The sequence below is a fragment of the Triticum urartu genome, chromosome 2A, assembly GCF_056163025.1.
Source record: "Triticum urartu cultivar PI428250 chromosome 2A, HENAU_Tu73, whole genome shotgun sequence".
Classification (NCBI taxonomy): Eukaryota; Viridiplantae; Streptophyta; class Magnoliopsida; order Poales; family Poaceae; genus Triticum; species Triticum urartu.
In genome coordinates this window covers 729,640,282-729,663,173 of record NC_141874.1, presented here as the reverse complement: position 1 = coordinate 729,663,173, position 22,892 = coordinate 729,640,282, and the positions used below count along the sequence as shown (strand labels likewise).

General features: G+C 43.4%; 1 protein-coding gene and 2 non-coding genes across 3 annotated transcripts; all 3 read right to left on the bottom strand.

The window, feature by feature from the left end:
• Window positions 1–1,548: 1,548 nt before the first annotated feature.
• On the bottom strand, window positions 1,549–5,473 carry LOC125540144 (uncharacterized). Its single transcript, XM_048703734.2, has one exon. The coding sequence runs from the start codon at window positions 5,094–5,096 to the stop codon at window positions 2,781–2,783; it is 2,316 nt and encodes a 771-aa protein (XP_048559691.2). The 5' UTR covers window positions 5,097–5,473; the 3' UTR covers window positions 1,549–2,780.
• A 2,707-nt stretch (window positions 5,474–8,180) lies between these two features.
• Window positions 8,181–8,252, bottom strand: TRNAW-CCA (transfer RNA tryptophan (anticodon CCA)). The gene has a single exon. It is a non-coding gene; the product is annotated as a tRNA-Trp (tRNA).
• A 1,922-nt stretch (window positions 8,253–10,174) lies between these two features.
• TRNAW-CCA (transfer RNA tryptophan (anticodon CCA)) lies at window positions 10,175–10,246 on the bottom strand. Its single transcript has one exon. It is a non-coding gene; the product is annotated as a tRNA-Trp (tRNA).
• Window positions 10,247–22,892: the final 12,646 nt, after the last annotated feature.

The window sequence follows — 22,892 nt, the reverse complement described above, 5'->3', positions numbered from 1 at the left end:
ACTGTGACAAAAAAAATCATGAATTTGATAAAATTTTACGAAATTGATAAACATTCATTCATTTGGAAAAAGATCATGGATTCAAAAAATAAGTTCACGGATTTGAAAAAAAGTTCATAAATTGAAGGAAATGATCACGAATTTAAGAAAATGAAAATAAAAGAGAAAAGGAAGAAGAAATAAAGAAAATTAAAAAGGAATAAAACTGGGGAAAAAAGGCCAACCAAAATCAAAGAAGAAGAAAACTGGACTGAGAAGATGCACAACAAGAAGAATAAAAGAAGTAACTAGGCACAACAAATGAGATGTCCCAGTTGGTTACAATGGTTGGAGGTAAACTAATAGGTTGGGAGTTTGAATCATGCACTTATTATTTGAAGGTTAAAAAAAGAAAAAAATGTTCCAAGCCCAGAACGAAGGTTTGGGTGCCCGGCGGGCGGATCGGCTATATATGTTTACATATAGCTCGTACACGGGATCCGGACAATCACAAGCCTACTTTGTTTATAGAAAAGAGAGTATAATCTTGATCCCTACCTGTTGTGGAACCTATCATGGGCCTCCTCTTCTGTGTCATTTGCCACCTAGTAATGCACTATTTCAGTATATTGTTGTTTGATTCTTTCTATTTTTAGGAAGAAACTTTCAATCTAGTTGTAATCAATTATGGTAGTACAAAGAACAACAGAGGTAGCTAAATTTCAAGGCCAATGGATGAAATTTAGTCTTCTAAATCCAAATAAACATCATTTTATTTGTTTACCAAGTGTCTGTTAAAAAACACTTGGCAAAGACATATTTCCGAGTGTTATAAAACACTCGGCAAAGTCCCTACTTTGTCGAGTACAGTACTCAACAAAGTTTCTATTTGCCGAGTACCCTTGCTTGCCAAGTGTTTTGTATGAGATACTCAGCAAAGGACTTGTTTGCCAAGAACCACGTGAAAAATCGCAAACAGCCCGACACTCTACATATAATATTTTTCCATAGTGTATAAATAATTCACATGAGTAACAATCTATGGAAAGAAATGATATATTTTGTAAATTCAAATTTAATTATGCCCATTGAACCTTGGTCAGAACTATTTGACTCGGCCGGCCAACTAATCCCCTCTTGATTGTAAATATGTGTGTTGCGACAAACGCTGATGATGAAAGCTTCCCCAATTCGAGTTCACATTGCCCTGCTCCAGAAGGAAACGTTCACAGTGCGCCCCAAACCAGTATGCCCCCTTCGGATTCTTCTGGATGATTATTGCTTCGAGTTGGTTCTTGTCCCGGTAGCTAGCATACACACATGATTTTGTTTTATTTCTTCGAATTATCCCGCTTCTGGTTTCGTTCAAATGAAACCGTCCAGAGAACCTCAGGCCTGGCGCAGATTATTACAGCATCCTTAAACGTCTAGTCTAGAGGGAAAAAGAGAGACCAGCAACTGCAGCTCAATGGTTGACGCTTCAAGTACTACGTCTGTTCATTTTTATAAGCCGTTTTAGATATTCAGACACTGTTCAAAATAGTACAAAACAAGTTGTCTGAAACGTCTTATAAAAACAAACAGAGGGAGTACTAAATTTTTCTCATCAATTTTAGAAAGATTACTTCACCTTTCTTCAGTAACACCCTGACCACATGTTTTTTTGACCACATGTTCAATCATGCACAGCCAGTCTTCTCCATTGTTGACAAGATACTGTCTGCCCCTTCCAGGTTGAGACACAGGTTGACCAGAAGGTCACAAGACTAACAAAATAATCAACTCCTGCGATTTCCACAACAGAAAGCCAGAGAATAATGCAGTATTTATTTGGTTTCAGAGACAAGCATTGTGTTTCAACCAAAGGAGCTACAGACTATGTGTAATGTGTGCATCCATTGGAGGCCTCCAGATTGCACAACTTTTTATCTAAAAAATTTCTTCAAGGTAATTGCAAAACACCCTAGAATGCACCATGACAAATATTGGAGATGAGAATCCCGATGGCAGTATAGCACTGATCCTTCACGCTCTGTTCGTGATCAGTCAGTCAGTCAAAACAATGAATAAAGGTAAATATTTCTTACCGGAGAGACCTAAGACATCTACAATGTATTTTTACAGTCAGCAGTTCCTGGGAGTAGCTTAACGCTTCTCATCTTCAAAACATGTTTAGCACATAACACCAGAATACTAACTAAAGTGCACTAGCTAGCGGAGACAACTAGATTTTAGATGAAAACAACCCACTTAACACTAAACAGAAAAAAATAGCACTACTGTTGAGAGAGGTATAACTGAAAGTAACCAGGATATCACTGGTGGCAAATTAGGTTTACATGCAATGGTTGCTGAAATTTAAAAATGCAAGCATTTAATCTAGAGCAACCTAGCTTTCTGTAACATTATGAAGAGAGAGATCACAGCTTAGTTGGAGTTTCAAGAGTGAACATAATAGTAACTATCATCAACAGAGGGCAAAAGCAGTGCATCAACCATCTCACAATTATTAAACAGACTATTTTATATCTGGGTTGTGTTGCACTCCTTGATCATGCCTTCTTGTTGCATGAATCCATAAACGCCGAGATGAGGTATTCCCAGAGGCAAGTAGGCAAGTACTTTGCCACAAACTTGGATGCTGATAAATATGTAATGTGTGACAGATATCCAAACATTCCAGATCAGAGTTACACTTTCTTCATCACAAAAAGGGGGAAATTCATATGACCCTCAGGAGTCAGGCTTGTTATTTTAATTTACCACCTTGTTTTTCAGTAGGAAGTTTCAAGTATACTCTTTCAATTGTCAGCCGAACTCTCAGGAGGCTGGTACTTTACTGGAAGCAACTCTACATGCTCCCTTAGTTTCCCTTCCCCTGAGAAGAGAGATACTATTAACGAAATCGTTGAAGCTTCAACTGACAGCTGTTTAGCATCAAGTTTAGCGAGATAAGTTGCAGCCTTTACAACTGCACCTTTTTCCAGCAACGCCCTGACCACTTGATTTAGCAGACTGGAGTTGGGAGCACAGCTAGCCTTCTCCATTGCTAAAAACATATCATCAGCCTCTGCCAACAACCCTTCTTTTATGAAATTCGTCATCATTACACTGTAAGTCACAACAGAAGGCACCAACCCAATGGCTGATATAGTAGCAAACAAATCCTTGGCTTCTTCAATTCTCCTAGTTTTAAACATTGCAGAAATCATGGTATTGAGTATTATGACATTAATCTTCACGTTCATAGCACGTAATTTCTTGAACAGCTCTATTGCTTCATCAGTGCAATTATTTTTACAAAGTCCACTAAGAACTATGTTGTATGTGTCAACGCCCACTGGTATGCCACTTTCATTCATCGTATGGAATATTTCCTTTGCAGAAACTGTTCTCCCGGAGAAAAACAACCCATGGAGTATAATGTTGTACATAATAGTCGTGGGCTTAACCCCGTTGAGTGACATTTCCCTGAAAAGACTCAATCCATCGGCGATCTTGCCAATTTTACAGTAGCCATTAAGAAGTATACCGTACGTAAAAGCATCAGGTTGGAGGCCAGCAGACTTCATAGCATCAAGTACTCTCAGTGCTTCCTCCACTTTGCCAACAAGGCAATATCCATCCATCAGTGAATTGTACATAATCACATCAGGCCGCTGACCAATACCTACAATGAAGTCAAACATATCCTGTGCCTCCTTCACCTTTCCTTCTTTGCACAGGTCGTTTATTACAGGATAGAAGAACACACTGTTAGAACACAGACCTTTATTAACTGCTTCAGAAATCAATTCCTTGGCTTTCTCAAAATCACCATGAGAGCAAGAACCCAGAACTAGGCATCGGTAAACAACTATGTCAGGTGAAACTCCTTGATTGACCATCTGATTAAATTTGTCCAGAGCAGCATCCATCCTACCCATTTTGCAAAGTGAATCCATTACAATTTGATAGCTAAATACATCTGGGTTTACTCCTTGTTGCCTCATTACTTCGAACATGTGCATAGCCGCATCCATCAGTCCACGTTTAGCATATGCATTGATCAGTATGTTGAAAATACGGTGGTTAGGTACAACACCATTCTGTAGCATCGAATTAAAGAGACAAGTCATATCATCGAAGCATCCTTCTTTCACATACCCGCTAAGCATAGTAGAGTAGGAGACGACATCAGGTTTTTGGCCCTTTGCAGCCATGGAGTCAAAAATAACTCTAGCTTCCTTTGTCCTTCTATGCTTGCAAAGTGAATCCATAAATGAGTTCAAAGTGACAGCATTTGGTAGAACACCAACACTTGCCATTTCCTTGAATACTCTAACTGCCGCCTTCCACTGACCCGAAGCGGAATATCCATGTATCAGGGTAGTATATGTCCTGATGTTGGGTTCAATGCCTTGATCAACCATTTGCTGAAGGACCACTTCTGCCTTGTCCATGGCTCTGCACTTGCTTAGTGCATCGATAATTGAGGTGTAGATGGCCACATTAGGTTGAACTCCCAGTTGGATCATCCCATGGAAGAGATTGCACGCTTTGTCTACTTCACCTTCTTTAAAACAGCCGTTGATTACGATGCTGTACGAGAAGACATTAGGCACACAGTCCAGTTCAGGTGTCCCGTGGAGCAGCAAGGCCACCGCCTCATTTGTACGCTTGGCCTGGCAGAGCCCCTTGAGGAGATTGCTGAAGGAGATGACCTCCAAGCGCAGCCCCAACCTGATGAGGCGACCGAAGAAGGCAACCACCAAGTCCGGGCGGCCTGCGCGGCAGCAGCAGTCCATGAGGATGGAATAGGTACAGAGCGTGGGCGACACCACCCGTGCACCAGCGCCTCGGGACATGCGGTTGAAGAGGGCGATGGCAAGGCCGGGGCCATCGCTGCAGGCAGGTGAGGGTGGAGCACGGGCGAGTGTGGCAAGAAAGTTGTTCAACCCGCGTTCCGGGACGGCGGCGGCTTGGCCTAGCAATTCGCCGAACAGGTGGTGCGCGTCCTCCCGGGTTAGCGTTCCAGCGCGCACGCGTTCCGTGGCGGCAGCCAAGGCGGCGAGGGGGGCTCGTGAAGGATCCCTGAAGGAGGAGGTGAAGATGGAGGACAGGCGGGCGGTTGGCATTGCTGGCCGATTCCAGCCGAGCTCGACTCGCCCTCTGGGGAGGTGCGTGCGTCCGCTGAAGAGGTGCACTGCGATCGAGTGGCGTCACCTGCGACGCTCGGCGCGCGCGCGTAGCAATCGGCGCCGCCGCCGAGGAAGGGAACGCAGGAGGCAGGACCGGTGGACTTGCCCGCCGGCGAGCGGCCTCGTACGCGGCTGACGAATCTGGCCGCGCCGGGGGCGTGTGCTTGGGGTGTCGGGTGGGCCGTACAACGGCACTTTTGCTCCCTTTCAAGCACAAAAAAGGTGATTCAATCTCATACACATTTTTACCCCATCACAGATTTATTATTTTCCGAGTCTTTTCCATGGCTGCTCACACCCATCACGTGAGCTGCACTCTTATCATGCTATTTCTTGATCCCCATGGCGGAGTCGGTTCCATCCCCGGAGATCGGATCAGAGGGATACATCACATTTTCTTCTCCGGTGAGTTGCAACTCGGGCAAATTTTTGCCACATGTAGCGACCAGCGCGCGTGCGGCAGGGACGTCAATTCCATGCACCAAGCTGATCACTTGCCAAAAGAATAAAAAAATCCATGGATTTAACAAGAAGTTTGCGTAATTGAAAAGATTCATCGATTTGAAAAAAGTTTACGAATTTGACAAAAAAAGTTCATGAATTTGATAGAAGTTTGCGAAATTGATAAACATTCATTCATTTGAAAAAACGTTCATAAATGTAAGGAAATGATCACGAATTTAAGCAAATGACAATAAAAGAGAAAAGGAAGAAGAAATAAAGAAAAATAGAAAAGAATAAAACTGAAAAAAGGGCCAACCAAAACCAAAGAAGAAGAAAACTGGACTGAGAAGATGCACAACAAGAAAAATAAAAGAAGTAACTAGGCACAAGAAATGAGGAAAACTAATAGGTTGGGAGTTTGAATCCTATGACATGCACCTATTAGTGTGAGCACTAATAGGTTGGGAGTTTGACGTCATGTATTTCGGTACGTGCGTGCTTACGTGTTTTCTAGGCGATGACAGAATAAACCAGGGTAATTAAGGTTGATCGCACTTGGCATGCTAGCACCTGATAAATAAAGAGCTCAGGGGGATCAGGATGTGTAAATACGTACATGTTTTGGTGTGATGATGTTGATGGCGTAGCGATGAAATTGCTATAAGAAAGCAGGGATAAATTGTAGCGATGGTGATCCGGTATATATCATGTAATTGTTTGTGATTGGTGTTGATCGTATTGTATATAGAGGAAATGTTTTGCTAAAGCACATCTAGATTTGCTCTAAATATTGCACAGCTAAGTTCATGTATCACCTCGCATCACTTGTGTTACTTGAAGGTACCTTCAAGTCTATTACCAAATTGCAATGAGCTGTCCTCTGGGTCAGATCCAATAAGGGTTAGGAGCAAAATGTAAGTGGGACTTTGTAAATAAGTGCATGAATGAACCTCGGTATATATGAACCCACTCTAGAAAACACATTTTGCAATGTCAAAAAATTCTGAAAAAAAAAGTGCATGGACATCTTCTATGTGTGTGCAGAAAGTTTCATAGAAAAACAACTTTTTTTGGAGCCTGTGCAAAAAAGATAAAATTTTGTGCCGTGAAACGCTATTTAGAAGCAGTAAAATTTTTCTTTTTTACTGAGACAAAATAAAAATACCTTTTTACACAAAACTTTGTGTCGTGGACATACCTTTGCCAACATGTATGCATAATTTTTTTTAGAATTTTTGAACATTACAAAACGCGTAAAAAGTACATTTTTGAAAAACGGGTGCAGATGCCTCCATATGCAGATCGTCCACTCTCAGACTTTGTATGTCCATAGACGGCTATTGGTGGTCTCAACATCCTGGACATGGAAAAATTTGAGCGAGCATTGCGACTTCGACGGTCGTGGCTTGCTTGGGGAATAAGGGGGTATGAGTAGAGCTTGGGTTGGTCCAGGTCACCCTTGCAGCGTGAAAGACATGGATTTATTTTTTGACATGACCATAGTCACCACCGGCAATAGAAAAATTGCTTCCTTCTTGCACTCACCTTGGCTTGGGGGCTGCAAATCAAAAAATGCAGCTCGGTCCATCTTTGTTATATCCAAGCGCAAAAAACATAACGGTGCAAAAAGCTTCAAAGCATGAGCATTGGGTTGCGAACCTAAATCTAAATCTTGGCTTCACAATTAAATGCATCGTTGAAAATTTTGAGCTATGGGTCCCTATCAACGAAACACACTTTCATGAGGAGGCTAATGATGCCATTGCGTGGAACTCACCTCGGGTACCTGGGGAAACTCCTTAGGGCTCATTTGGTTGCGTGGGTTCTCCCCCGGGATCCCCACGTTTTTCCAGGACCCAAAATCCACATGGAGACCCTTGCCTGGGAAAACAGCCTCGTCATTTGGACGACCCATTCGACGGGGTGTGCCTGCCCGAACTCTGCCCTTTCCCCGGGAAAAGGTCCCACACCTCCACACTCGTGGAAAATCCTCCCGTCGTTCCCCTCGTGCGATCTGAGCTCCGTTGCCTCGCTCTCCCTCCCTCGCCCGTGCCTTCCATCCCTCTCTTCCCCTCCTCTGTACCAACAAATGAGGAGAAGATCTCTCCCGTGGAAAAGGAAGGGAATTACGTGTGCTCCTGAAATTCCCCCGACAGGATGTAGTACCCTGGGCGTTCTTCCCTGAGTCACCAAACAAAGCCTTAATGTAGCTTACATTTTGGAATAATTGGACGCCCCTGAAGCTCAAGTTCTTAGCATGGCTCAACTTGCAAGAGCGGTGTGGAGGAAGCATGGTCTCCAATGTAAATGATGGCCTTACTATGGCTTGTGTTAATTGTGCTAAAGGGAGCCGGAAATGGTGGCACGGATTCTCTTCATGTACTACTACATACACACGATGCATTTGGAGCAATATTAAGGTGTGGTTTAGGCTTGTTGAGTTGCACACTGATTTTTGAGTGAGGCATCAGTTGCAGTGTTGCAGGTAATGACAGGATTGCTGCTTGTGAGAAGAAAACAATTTAAGGGTGGCTGAAGTAAAAAAATAAAAATAAAAATCCGGATTTGTTCAGGGATTGAACCCTACGTGAATCGAACACGCAACCTTCTGATCTGGAGTCAGACGCGCTACCATTGCGCCAAGGATCCGATTGTTATTGGAGTGAGTCCCATCATCTCCTTATAGAATGTTCAAAGCGTTCTTCAGTTGTACTACATGACACGCCAAGCCGACGGTACTCTTGCACGAAAAAACACTAATAATCTACAGTAGTTTGGGGCTCTGGGCATACACATGTATAGTAGGAACCATTAGTTGGGGGTAGTGCCGTCTGTTAGATGCGTGGGAAATGACGAAACGTGAGATGCATCCATTTCCGCTCCCGTCTATGCCATGAACTGAACCTGAGCACTCCCTTGCTTTTCTCATAAAAATTTAGCTGTTGGTTGGTTCGTCACCGTCCACGGGACCACCCCCCGCCGGCCAACTTCCACAGCTCAGTCGTCCAGTGAAGCAACTCTCTCTAGGATAACAATTAACTAATCATAGACATGTCACTCTTGATGGTATTCCTTGTCATTTACCCAGTTCACGCATCAAACATAGGTAGAACTATGCTCCAACCCAGAGTAATATCCCTAAGGTTTAGTTCACCGCTCATTCCCAGAGATTAGTGGGAGATAAAAAATCATGTGACAAGCCAATTCTTTCCATGGCTTGTTATTTGGGAGAAATCCTTGCAATATAGCTAAGCGAAGCTGGCGTCATGATTCATCTGCCCCATTTTGCCACATTTATGAAGAGTCTTCTTGCCATCTCATCGTTAACTGACCATTGGTATCTAGTGTCCAATCATCACAACCTCTCACATGTCGGCCTCTCCGTTAACCTATTCCTACCAATCATACCTTCCACTCCTTCCGGATTCATGGTAGTGTGCTACTCTCCAACTCCATGAAAGAGAAGTGGTGTGTCTTGGTTATGATAATCTACTGCTTCTAACTGAAAGAGCACAACTCTTGAATACTCTAAAGCGGCTTCAGTGGCTATGACCTTCATGGCGTTATGCCGGATGATGGTGACTAAATGCTTCCACCGCCACCCACCCCACCATTATTAGTAGCTCTTTGGCCGCAACTTAGTCTTAGTTGTTGCATCTTTGTATAGATTTTATGTTAGCTTAATTAGTAGGTATTTTTCCCTCTCGACCGGTCATCGTAAAAAAAACACTTTAATGAATGAGTGCAGTGTTGTCTTTCATAATTTAAAAAAAAGGTGAAAAAAACTACCATCGTTTAGCCACAGAAGTACAATGAAACAAATTTGATTCATTGATAAAAAGAAAAAGAAAAATTGTCGTTTATTACCTCTTTGTGGTTGGATGCATCACTTGCAGGTTCCTTTTAAGAAATGACAGGATTGAGAGAACGGCCTTTTGGAGCTCGGCCTTCATGGAGGCCTTTTTTTTGGAAAAAAATAATCAAAATTCATACTTTTCAGTTTCAAAAAGATATGAAGAAAATTGTACAGGTATTCAAGGGCGTGATGTGTATGTGTGAAATTTCAGGATGAAATAACTTGACATGCGATCTGTGCAAAAAGAACAAATTCATGGACTTTTGAGATGAATAGTATCATGTGTATTATACCTCCATGTATATCTGTATATATTTTCAGAATGTTTTGAAATGCAAAACTATAGATTTTGATGAACTTTGAAATTTTCGAAAACCTGCCTCCGTGGAGGCCGAGCTCCAAAAGGACTTTTTGCAGGATTGATGCTTGTAAGAAGAAAACAATTTAGTACTAGATTGCTGAAGTGAAAAATCAAAAAAGGAATCCGGATTTGTTCAGGGATTGAACCCTACGTATATCTGTATATATTTTCAGAATGTTTTGAAATGCAAAACTATAAATTTTGATGAACTTTGAAATTTTCGAAAACCTGCCTCCGTGGAGGCCGAGCTCCAAAAGGACTTTTTGCAGGATTGATGCTTGTAAGAAGAAAACAATTTAGTACTAGATTGCTGAAGTGAAAAATCAAAAAAGGAATCCGGATTTGTTCAGGAATTGAACCCTACGTGAATCGAACACGCAACCTTCTGATCTGGAGTCAGACGCGCTACCATTGCGCCAAGGATCCGGTTGGTGTAGAATTGCGTACCATAAGCTAAACGTTACTTACGTAAACATGGGGGAAGCAGAAAAGATCGATGATGGCGCAGAAGAAGCTAGTACGTACGTAGTGATCCATCTGCTGGCCAGCGGAGGACGAAGACTCGAAGAGATCCATGTCGCTGGGTTGAAAGGAGAAAAGGTAGCTAGGTACGTGCGTGCTTGCATGTTTTCCAGCGGAGGACGAAGAGATCCATGTCGCATTCAGAGCCGCGCCGTAGGTATGTGCGTGATTGCATGTTTTCCAGACGATGACAGAGTAAAGCAGGGTAATTAAGGTCGATCAGGTGGCCGGATCAAGGGGATCAGGATGTGTAAAAACATGTTTTGGTGTGATGATGATGATGATGATGATGTAGCGATGAAATTGCTATAAGAAAACAAAGAGGAATTGTAGCGCTCGTGATTCGGTATATATCATGTGTAATTGTTTGTGATTAGTGTTGATCTTATTGTATATGGAGGAAATGGTTTGTTAAAGCTCATCTAGATTTGCTCTAAGTATTGCACATCTAAGTCCATGTATCATCTAGCATTGTTTGTGTTACTTAGGTACCTTCAAGGCTTCGAGTCTATTACCAAATTGCAATGAGCTCTCCTCTCGGTCGGATCCAATAAGGGCATTTTTAACCGATCCCCAATAATTAGTTAGAGGAGTAAAAACCCGGTTTTACTTCTCTAACCGGCACCTAGCTGATCCACCTGCCCCCTTTGCTGTTGGGGAACGTAGCAGAAATTCAAAATTTTCTACGCATCACCAAGATCAATCTATGGAGTAATCTAGCAACGAGGGGAAGGAGAGTGCATCTACATACTCTTGTAGATCGCTAAGCGGAAGCGTTCAAGTGAACGGGGTTGATGGAGTCGTACTCGTCGTGATCCAAATCACCGATGATCCTAGTGCCGAACGGACGGCACCTCCGTGTTCAACACACGTACAGCCCGGTGACGTCTCCTACGCCTTGATCCAGCAAGGGAAGAAGGAGAGGTTGGGGAAGACTCCATCCAGCAGCAGCACGACGGCGTGGTGGTGGTGGAGGAGCGCGGGACTCCAGCAGGGCTTCGCCAAGCACTGCGAGAGACGAGGAGGAAGAGGGGTAGGGCTGCGCCAACAGGGAGATTGAATCGTGTGTATGGCAGCCCAAAACCCCCACTATATATAGGGGAAAGGGAGGGGCTGCGCCCCCACCTAGGTTTCCACCCCTAGGGGTGGCGGCCAGCCCTAGATCCCATCTAGGGGGCGGCCAAGGGGGGAGAGAGGGGGGGGGGGGCGCACCACTAGGTGGGCCTTAGGCCCATCTGAGCCTAGGGTTTCCCCCTTTTCCCTTCTCTCTTCGCCTTGGGCCCTGGTGGGGGGCGCACCAGCCCACCTGGGGCTGGTCCCCTCTCACACTTGGCCCACGCAACCCTCTGGGGCAGGTAGCCCCACCTGGTGGACCCCTGGGACCCTCCCGGTGGTCCCGGTACGTTACCGATAGCACCCGAAACTTTTCCGGTGACCAAAACAGGACTTCCCATATATAAATCTTTACCTCCGGACCATTCCGGAACTCCTCGTGATGTCCGGGATCTCATCCGGGACTCCGAACAATATTCGGTAACCACGTATATCTATTCCCTATAACCCTAGCATCATCGAACCTTAAGTGTGTAGACCCTACGGGTTCGGGAGTCATGCAGACATGGCCGAGACAACTCTCCGGTCAATAACCAACAGCGGGATATGGATACCCATGTTGGCTCCCACATGTTCCATGATGATCTCATCGGATGAACCACGATGTCAAGGATTTAATCAATCCCGTATACAATTCCCTTTGTCCATCGGTACGATACTTGCCCGAGATTCGATCGTCGGTATCCCGATACCTTATTCAATCTCGTTACCGACAAGTCTCTTTACTCGTTCCGTAACACATCATCCCGTGATCAACTCCTTGATCACATTGTTCACATTATGATGATGTCCTACCGAGTGGGCCCAGAGATACCTCTCCATTTACACGGAGTGACAAATCCCAGTCTCAATTCGTGCCAACCCAACAGACACTTTCGGAGATACCTGTAGTGTACCTTTATAGCCACCCAGTTACTTGTGACATTTGGCACACCCAAAGCACTCCTACGGTATCCGGGAGTTGCACAATCTCATGGTCTAAGGAAATGATACTTGACATTAGAAAAGCTTTAGCAAACGAACTACACGATCTTTGTGCTAGGCTTAGGATTGGGTCTCGTCCATCACATCATTCTCCTAATGATGTGATCCCGTTATCAACGACATCCAATGTCCATGGTCAGGAAACCGTAACCATCTATTGATCAACGAGCTAGTCAACTAGAGGCTTACTAGGGACATGGTGTTGTCTATGTATCCACACATGTATCTGAGTTTCCTATCAATACAATTCTAGCATGGATAATAAACGATTATCATGAACAAGGAAATATAATAATAATCAATTTATTATTGCCTCTAGGGCATATTTCCAACAGTCTCCCACTTGCACTAGAGTCAATAATCTAGTTCACATCGCCATGTGATTAACACTCACAGGTCACATCGCCATGTGACCAACATCCAAGAGTCTACTAGACTCAATGATCTAGTTCACATCACTATGTGATAAACACTCAAAGAGTTCTGGGTTTGATCATGTTATGCTTGTGAGAGAGGTTGTAGTCAACGGGTCTTGCCATATTCAGATCCCTATGTATTTCGCAAAACTTTATGTCATATCGTAGATGCTGCTACCATGTTCCACTTGGAGCTATTCCAAATTGTTGCTCCATTATACGTATCTGGTATCTCTACTCAGAGCTATCCGGATAGGTGTCAAGCTTGCATCGACGTAACTCTTTACGTCGAACTCTTTATCACCTCCATAACCGAGAAACATTTCCTTATTCCTCTAAGGATAATTTTGACCGCTATCTGGTGATCTACTCCTAGATCACCTTTGTACCCTCTTGCCAGACATGTGGCAAGGCACACATCAGGTGCGGTACTTCAGCATGGCATACCGTATAGAGCCTATGTCAAAAGCATAGGGGACGACCTTCGTCCTTTCTCTTTCTTCTGCCGTGGTCAAGCTTTGAGTCTTACTCAACTTCACACCTTACAACTCAGGTAAGAACCCCTTCTTTGACTGATATATTTTGAACTCCTTCAAAAACATGTCAAGGTGTGCGTTCTTTCTTTTTGAAAGTACCATCAGGCGTCTTGATCTATCTCTATAGATCTCGATGCCTAATATGTAAGCAGCTTTATCCAGGTCTTCCTTTGAAAAACACTCTTCAAACAATCGTTTATGCTTTCCAGAAATTCTACATTATTTCGGATCAACAATATGTCATCCACATATACTTATCAGAAATGTTGTAGTGCTCCCACTCACTTTCTTGTAAATACAAGTTTCTAACAAACATTGTATAAACCTAAAAGCTTTGATTACTCCATCAAAGCATATATTCCGACTCCGAGATGCTTGCTCTAGTCCATAGAAGGATTGCTGGAGCCAGCATACCTTTTAGCATCCTTAGGATTGTCAAAACCTTTTATTGTATCACATACAACTTTTCTTACAAAAACTGGTAAGAAAATTTGTTTTGACATCCATCTGTAAGATTTCATAATCGAAAAATACAGCTAATGCTAACATGATTCCGACGGACTTAAGCATCGCTACGGGTGAGAAATTCTCATCGTAGTCAACTCCTTGAACTTGTGAAAAGACTCTTTCTCACAAGTCGAGCTTCATAGACGGTAACATTACCGCCCACGTCCGTCTTCTTCTTAAAGATCCATTTATCTCAATGGCTTGCCGATCATCGGGCAAGTCCACCAAAGTCCATACTTTGTTCTGATATATGGATCCTATTTCGGATTTCATGGCTTCTAACCATTTGTCGGAATACGGGCCCACCATCGCTTCTCCATAGCTCGTAGGTTCATTGTTGTCTAACAACATGATATCTAAGACAGGATTACCGTACCACTCAGGAGTAGTACATATCCTTGTCGACCTACGAGGTTCGATAGGAACTTGATCCGAAGCTTCATGATCACTATCATTAACTTCCTATTCAACAGACGTAGGCGCCACAGAAAACATCTTTTTGTGTTGCGTCACTCTCTGGTTGAAGTAAAGGTTCGACAACCCCATCAAGTTCTATCTTCCTCCCACTCAATTCTTTCGAGAGAAACTCCTTCTCAAGAAAGGACCCGTTCTTAGCGACAAACAATTTGCCCTCGGATCTGAGATAGAAGGTATACCCTACTGTCACCTTTGGGTATCCTATGAAGATGTTGTTGGGGAACGTAGTAATTTCAAAAAAATTCCTACGCACACGCAAGATCATGGTGATGCATAGCAACGAGAGGGGAGAGTGTGATCTACGTACCCTTGTAGATCGACAACGGAAGCGTTTGGTTGATGTAGTCGTATGTCTCCACGGCCCGACCGATCAAGCACCGAAACTACGGCACCTCCGAGTTCTAGCACACGTTCAGCTCGATGACTATCCCCGGACTCCGATCCAGCAAAGTGTCGGGGAAGAGTTCCGTCAGCACGACGGCGTGGTGACGATCTTGATGTACTACCGTCGCAGGGCTTCGCCTAAGCACCGCTACAATATTATCGAGGATTATGGTGGAAGGGGGCACCGCACACGGTTAAGAATATGATCACGTGGATCAACTTGTGTCTCTAGGGGTGCCCCTGCCTCCGTATATAAAGGTTCAAGAGGGGGAGGCCGGCCGGCCATCATAGGGCGCGCCAGGAGGAGTCCTACTCCCTTCGGGAGTAGGACTCCCCCCCCCCAATCCTAGTTGGAATAGGATTCGCGAGGTGGGAACAGAGAGAGAGAAGGAGGGGGGGCGCCGGCCCCCTCTCTCCTTGTCCTATTCGGACTAGGGGGGAGGGGCGCGCGGCCCAGCCCTGGCCGCCTCTCCTCTTCTTCCACTAAGGCCCATTAAGGCCCATGTACCTCCCGGGGGGTTCCGGTAACCTCCCGGTTTTCCGGTAAAATCCTGATTTCACCCAGAACACTTCCGATATCCAAATATAGGCTTCCAATATATCAATCCTTATGTCTCGACCATTTCGAGACTCCTCGTCATGTCCGTGATCACATCCGGGACTCCGAACAAACTTCGGTACATCAAAATGCATAAACTCATAATACGACTGTCATCGTAACCTTAAGCGTGCGGACCCTACGGGTTAGAGAACAATGTAGACATGACCGAGACACGTCTCCGGTCAATAACCAATAGCGGGACTTGGATGCCCATATTGGCTCCTACATATTCTACGAAGATCTTTATCGGTCAGATCGCATAACAACATACGTTGTTCCCTTTGTCATCGGTATGTTACTTGCCCGAGATTCGATCGTCGGTATCCAATACCTAGTTCAATCTCGTTACCGGCAAGTCTCTTTACTCATTTCATAATACATCATCTCGCAACTAACTCATTAGTTGCAATGCTTGCAAGGCTTATGTGATGTGCATTACCGAGAGGGCCCAGAGATACCTCTCCGACATTCGGAGTGACAAATCCTAATCTCGAAATACGCCAACCCAACATGTACCTTTGGAGACACCTGTAGAGCTCCTTTATAATCACCCAGTTACGTTGTGACGTTTGGTAGCACACAAAGTGTTCCTCCGGCAAACGGGAGTTGCATAATCTCATAGTCATAGGAACATGTATAAGTCATGAAGAAAGCAATAGCAACATACTAAACGATCGGGTGCTAAGCTAATGGAATGGGTCATGTCAATCAGATCATTCAACTAATGATGTGATCCCGTTAATCAAATAACAACTCTTTGTCCATGGTTAGGAAACATAACCATCTTTGATTAACGAGCTAGTCAAGTAGAGGCATACTAGTGACACTCTGTTTGTCTATGTATTCACACATGTATTATGTTTCCGGTTAATACAATTCTAGCATGAATAATAAAAATTTATCATGATATAAGGAAATAAATAATAACTTTATTATTGCCTCTAGGGCATATTTCCTTCAGTCTCCCACTTGCACTAGAGTCAATAATCTAGATCACATTGCCATGTGATTTAACATCAATAGTTCACATCTTTATGTGATTGGTTCACATCTCCATGTGACTAACACCCAAATGGTTTACTAGATTCAATAATCTAGTTCACATCGCTATGTGATTAAGACCCAAAAAGTGATCATGTTTTGCTTGTGAGAGAAGTTTAGTCAACGGGTCTGCCACATTCAGATCCGCATGTATTTTGCAAATTTCTATGTCAACAATGCTCTGCATGGAACTACTCTAGCAAGTTGCTTCCACTTTAAATATGTATCCAGATTGAGACTTTAGAGTCATCTGGATCAGTGTCAAAACTTGTATCGACGTAACCCTTTACGACGAATCTTTTTTCACCTCCGTAATCGAGAAACATATCCTTATTCCAGTAAGGATAATTTTGACCGTTGTCCATTGATCTACTCCTAGATCACTATTGTACTCCCTCTCTTAACACAATGTATGGTATACAATAGATCTGGTACACAGCATGGCATACTTTATAGAACCTATGACTGAGGCATAGGGAATGACTTTCATTCTCTTTCTATCTTCTGCCGTGGTCGGGCTTTGATTCTTACTCAACTTCACACCTTGTAACACAGGCAAGAAACTTTTTCTTTGACTGTTCCATTTTGAACTACTTCAAAATCTTGTCAAGCTATGTACTCATTGAAAAAACTTATCAAGCATCTTGATCTATCTCTATAGATCTTGATACTCAATATGTAGGCAGCTTCACCGAGGTCTTTGTTTGAAAAACTCCTTTCAAACACTCCTTTATGCTTTGCAGAATAATTCTACATTATTTCCAATCAACAATATGTCATTCACATATACTTATCAGAAATGTTGTAGTGCTCCCACTCACTTTCTTGTAAATACAGGCTTCACCGCAAGTCTGTATAAAACTATATGCTTTGATCAACTTATCAAAGCGTATATTCCAACTCCGAGATGCTTGCACCAGTCCATAAATGGATCGCTGGAGCTTGCATATTTTGTTAGCACCTTTAGGATTGACAAAACCATCTTGTTGCATCACATACAACTCTTCTTTAATAAATCCATTAAGGAATGCAGTTTTGTTTATCCATTTGCCAGATTTCATAAAATGCGGCAATTGCTAACATGATTCGGGCAGACTTAAGCATAGATACGAGTGAGAAACTCTCATCGTAGTCAACACCTTGAACTTGTCGAAAACCTTTTGCAACAATTCTAGCTTTGTAGATAGTAACACTACTATCCGTGTCCGTCTTCCTCTTGAAGATCCATTTATTATCAATGGTTTGCCGATCCTCGGGCAAGTCCAACAAAGTCCACACTTTGTTCTCATACATGGATCCTATCTCAGATTTCATGGCCTCAAGCCATTTATCGGAATCTGGGCTCATCATCGCTTCCTCATAGTTCGTAGGTTCGTCATGGTCAAGTAACATGACCTCCAGAATAGGATTACCGTACCACTCTGGTGCGGATCACACTCTGGTTTACCTACGAGATTTGGTAGTAACTTGATCTGAAGTTACATGATCATCATCATTAGCTTCCTCACTAATTAGTGTAGTAGTCACAGGAACAGATTTCTGTGATGAACTATTTTCCAATAAGGGAGAAGGTACAATTACCTTATCAAGTTTTCTACTTTCCTCCCACTCACTTCTTTCGAGAGAAACTCCTTCTCTAGAAAGGATCCATTCTTAGCAACGAATGTCTTGCCTTCGGATCTGTGATAGAAGGTGTACCTAACTGTCTCCTTTGGGTATCCTATGAAGACATATTTCTTCGATTTGAGTTTGAGCTTATCGAGATGAAACTTTTTCACATAAGCATCGCAACTCCAAACTTTAAGAAACGACAGCTTAGGTTTCTTGCCAAACCATAGTTCACATGGTGTCGTCTCAACGGATTTAGATGGTGCCCTATTTAACGTGAATGTAGTTGTCTCTAATGCATAACCCCAAAACGATAGTGGTAGATCGGTAAGAGACATCATAGATCGCACTATATCTAATAAAGTACGGTTATGACGTTCGGACACACCATTACACTATGGTGTTCCAGGTGGCGTGAGTAGTGAAACTATTTCACATTGTTTTAATTGAAGGCCAAACTCGTAACTCAAATATTTCACCTCTGCGATCATATCGTAGAAACTTTTATTTTCTTGTCACGATGATTTTCCACTTCACTCTGAAATTCTTTGAATTTTTCAACTGTTTTAGACTTGTGTTTCATTAAGTAGATATACCCATATCTGCTCAAATCATCTGTGAAGATCAGAAAATAATGATACCTGCCACGAGCCTTAATATTCATCGGACCACATACATCAGTATGTATGATTTCCAACAAATTTGTCGCTCGCTCCATTGTTCCGGAGAACGGAGTCTTAGTCATCTTGCCCATGAGGCATGGTTCGCAAGCATCAACTGATTCATAATCAAGTGATTCCAAAAGCCCATCGGCATGGAGTTTCTTCATGCGCTTTACACCAATATGACCTAAACGGCAGTGCCACAAATAAGTTGCACTATCATTATTAACTTTGCATCTTTTGGCTTCAATATCATGAATATGTGTATCACTACGATCGAGATCCAACGAACCATTTTCATTGGGTGTGTAACCATATAAGGTTTTATTCATGTAAACAGAACAACAATTTATTCTCTTACTTAAATGAATAACCGTATTGCAATAAACATGATCAAATCATATTTATGCTCAACGCAAACACCAAATAACACTTATTTAGGTTCAACACTAATCCCGAAAGTATAGGGAGTGTGCGATGATGATCATATCAATCTTGGAGCCACTTCCAACACACATCGTCACTTCACCCTTAACTAGTCTCTGTTCATTCTGCAACTCCCGTTTCGAGTTACTACTCTTAGCAACTGAACTAGTATCAAATACTGAGGGGTTGCTATAAACACTAGTAAAGTACACATCAATAACATGTATATCAAATATACTTATGTTCACTTTGCCATCCTTCTTATCCGCCAATCACTTGGGGTAGTTCCGCTTCTAGTGACCAGTCCCTTTGAAGTAGAAGCACTTAGTGTCAGGCTTAGGACCAGACTTGGGCTTCTTCACTTGAGCAGCAACTTGCTTGCCGTTTTTCTTGAAGTTCCCCTTCTTCCCTTTGCCCTTTTATTGAAACTAGTGGTCTTGTCTACCATCAACACTTGATGCTCTTTCTTGATTTCTACCTTCATCGATTTCATCATCATGAAAAGCTCGGGAGTCATTTTCGTCATCCCTTGCATACTATAGTTCATCATGAAGTTCTACTAACTTGGTGATGGTGACTAGAGAATTCTGTCAATCACTATCTTATCTGGAAGATTAACTCCCACTTGATTCAAGCGATTGTAGTACCCAGACAATCTGAGCACATGCTCATTAGTTGAGCGATTCTCCTCCATCTTTTGGCTATAGAACTTGTTGGAGACTTCATATCTCTCAACTCGGGTATTTGCTTGAAATATTAACTTCAACTCCTGGAACATCTCATTTGGTCCATGACGTTCTAAACGTCTTTGAAGTCCCGATTCTAAGCCGTTAAGCATGGTGCACTAAACTATTAAGTAGTCATCATATTGAGCTAGCCAAACGTTCATAACGTCTGCATCTGGTCCTGCAATAGGTCTGTCACCTAGCGGTGCATCAAGGACATAATTCTTCTGTGCAGCAATGAGGATAAACCTCAGATCACGGATCCAATCCGCATTATTGCTACTAACATCTTTCAACACAATTTTCTCTAGGAACATATCAAAATAATCACAGGGAAGCAACAACACGAGCTATTGATCTACAACATGATTTGCAAAATACTACCAGGACTAAGTTCATGATAAATTTAAGTTCAATTAATCATATTACTTAAGAACTCCCACTTAGATAGACATCCCTCTAATCCTCTAAGTGATCACGTGATCCAAATCAACTAAACCATAACCGATCATCACGTGAAATGGAGTAGTTTTCAATGGTGAACATCGCTATGTTGATCATATCTACTATATGATTTACGCTCGATCTTTCGATCTCAGTGTTCCGAGGCCATATCTGCATATGCTAGGCTCGTCAAGTTTAACCTGAGTATTCTGCGTGTGCAAAACTGGCTTGCACCCGTTGTAGATGGACGTAGAGCTTATCACACCCGATCATCACGTGGTGTCTGGGCACGACGAACTTTGGCAACGGTGCATACTCAGGGAGAACACTTTTATCTTGATAATTTAGTGAGAGATCATCTTATAATGCTACCGCCAATCAAAGCAAGATAAGATGCATAAAAGATAAACATCACATGCAATCAATATAAGTGATATGATATGGCCATCATCATCTTGTGCCTGTGATCTCCATCTCCGAAGCACCGTCATGATCACCATCGTCACCGGCACGACACCTTGATCTCCATCGTAGCATCGTTTTCGTCTCGCCAATCTTATGCTTCCACGACTATCGCTACCGCTTAGTGATAAAGTAAAGCATTACAGCACGATTGCATTGCATACAATAAAGCGACAACCATATGGCTCCTGCCAGTTGCCGATAACTCGGTTACAAAACATGATCATCTCATACAATAAAATTTAGCATCATGTCTTGACCATATCACATCACAACATGCCCTGCAAAAACAAGTTAGACGTCCTCTACTTTGTTGTTGCAAGTTTTACGTGGCTGCTACGGGCTTAAGCAAGAACCAATCTTACCTACGCATCAAAATCACAATGATAGTTTGTCAAGTTAGTGCTGTTTTAACCTTCGCAAGGACCGGGCATAGCCACACTCGGTTCAACTAAAGTTAGAGAAACTGTCACCCGCAAGCCACCTATGTGCAAAGCACGTCGGGAGAACCGGTCTCGCGTAAGCGTATGCGTAAAGTCGGTCCAGGCCGCTTCGTCCAACAATACCGCCGAACCAACGTATGACATGTTGGTAAGCAGTATGACTTATATTGCCCTCAACTCACTTGTGTTCTACTCGTGCATATAACATCAACACATAAAACCTAGGCTCGGATGCCACTGTTGGGGAACGTAGTAATTTCAAAAAATTTCCTACGCACACGCAAGATCATGGTGATGCATAGCAATGAGAGGGGAGAGTGTGATCTACGTACCCTTGTAGATCGACAACGGAAGCGTTTGGTTGATGTAGTCGTACGTCTCCACGGCCCGACCGATCAAGCACCGAAACTACGGCACCTCCGAGTTCTAGCACACGTTCAGCTCGATGACGATCCCCGGACTCCGATCCAGCAAAGTGTCGGGGAAGAGTTCCGTCAGCACGATGGCGTGGTGACGATCTTGATGTACTACCGTCGCAGGGCTTCGCCTAAGCACCGCTACAATATTATCGAGGATTATGGTGGAAGGGGGCACCGCACACGGTTAAGAATATGATCACGTGGATCAACTTGTGTCTCTAGGGGTGCCCCTGCCTCCGTATATAAAGGTTCAAGAGGGGGAGGCCGGCCGGCCATCATAGGGCGCGCCAGGAGGAGTCCTACTCCCCCGGGAGTAGGACTTCCCCCCCAATCCTAGTTGGAATAGGATTCGCGAGGTGGGAACAGAGAGAGAGAAGGAGGGGGGGTGCCGGCCCCCTCTCTCCTTGTCCTATTCGGACTAGGGGGGGAGGGGCGCGTGGCCCAGCCCTGGTCGCCTCTCCTCTTCTTCCACTAAGGCCCATTAAGGCCCATGTACCTCCCGGGGGGTTCCGGTAACCTCCCGGTTTTCCGGTAAAATCCTAATTTCACCCGGAACACTTCCGATATCCAAATATAGGCTTCCAATATATCAATCTTTATGTCTCGACCATTTCGAGACTCGTCGTCATGTCCGTGATCACATCCGGGACTCCGAACAAACTTCGGTACATCAAAATGCATAAACTCATAATACAACTGTCATCGTAACCTTAAGCGTGCGGACCCTACGGGTTCGAGAACAATGTAGACATGACCGAGACACGTCTCCGGTCAATAACCAATAGCGGGACCTGGATGCCCATATTGGCTCCTACATATTCTACGAAGATCTTTATCGGTCAGACCGCATAACAACATACGTTGTTCCCTTTGTCATCGGTATGTTACTTGCCCGAGATTCGATCGTCGGTATCCAATACCTAGTTCAATCTCGTTACCGGCAAGTCTCTTTACTCGTTTCGTAATACATCATCTCGCAACTAACTCATTAGTTGCAATGCTTGCAAGGCTTATGTGATGTGCATTACCGAGAGGGCCCAGAGATACCTCTCCGACATTCGGAGTGACAAATCCTAATCTCGAAATACGCCAACCCAACATGTACCTTTGGAGACACCTGTAGAGCTCCTTTATAATCACCCAGTTACGTTGTGACGTTTGGTAGCACACGAAGTGTTCCTCCGGCAAACGGGAGTTGCATAATCTCATAGTCATAGGAACATGTATAAGTCATGAAGAAAGCAATAGCAACATACTAAACGATCGGGTGCTAAGCTAATGGAATGGGTCATGTCAATCAGA

Bases quoted from the DNA above. Each gene is read 5' to 3' on its own strand.
- LOC125540144 (XM_048703734.2), bottom strand. From the start codon at position 5,096: ATGCCAACCGCCCGCCTGTCCTCCATCTTCACCTCCTCCTTCAGGGAT.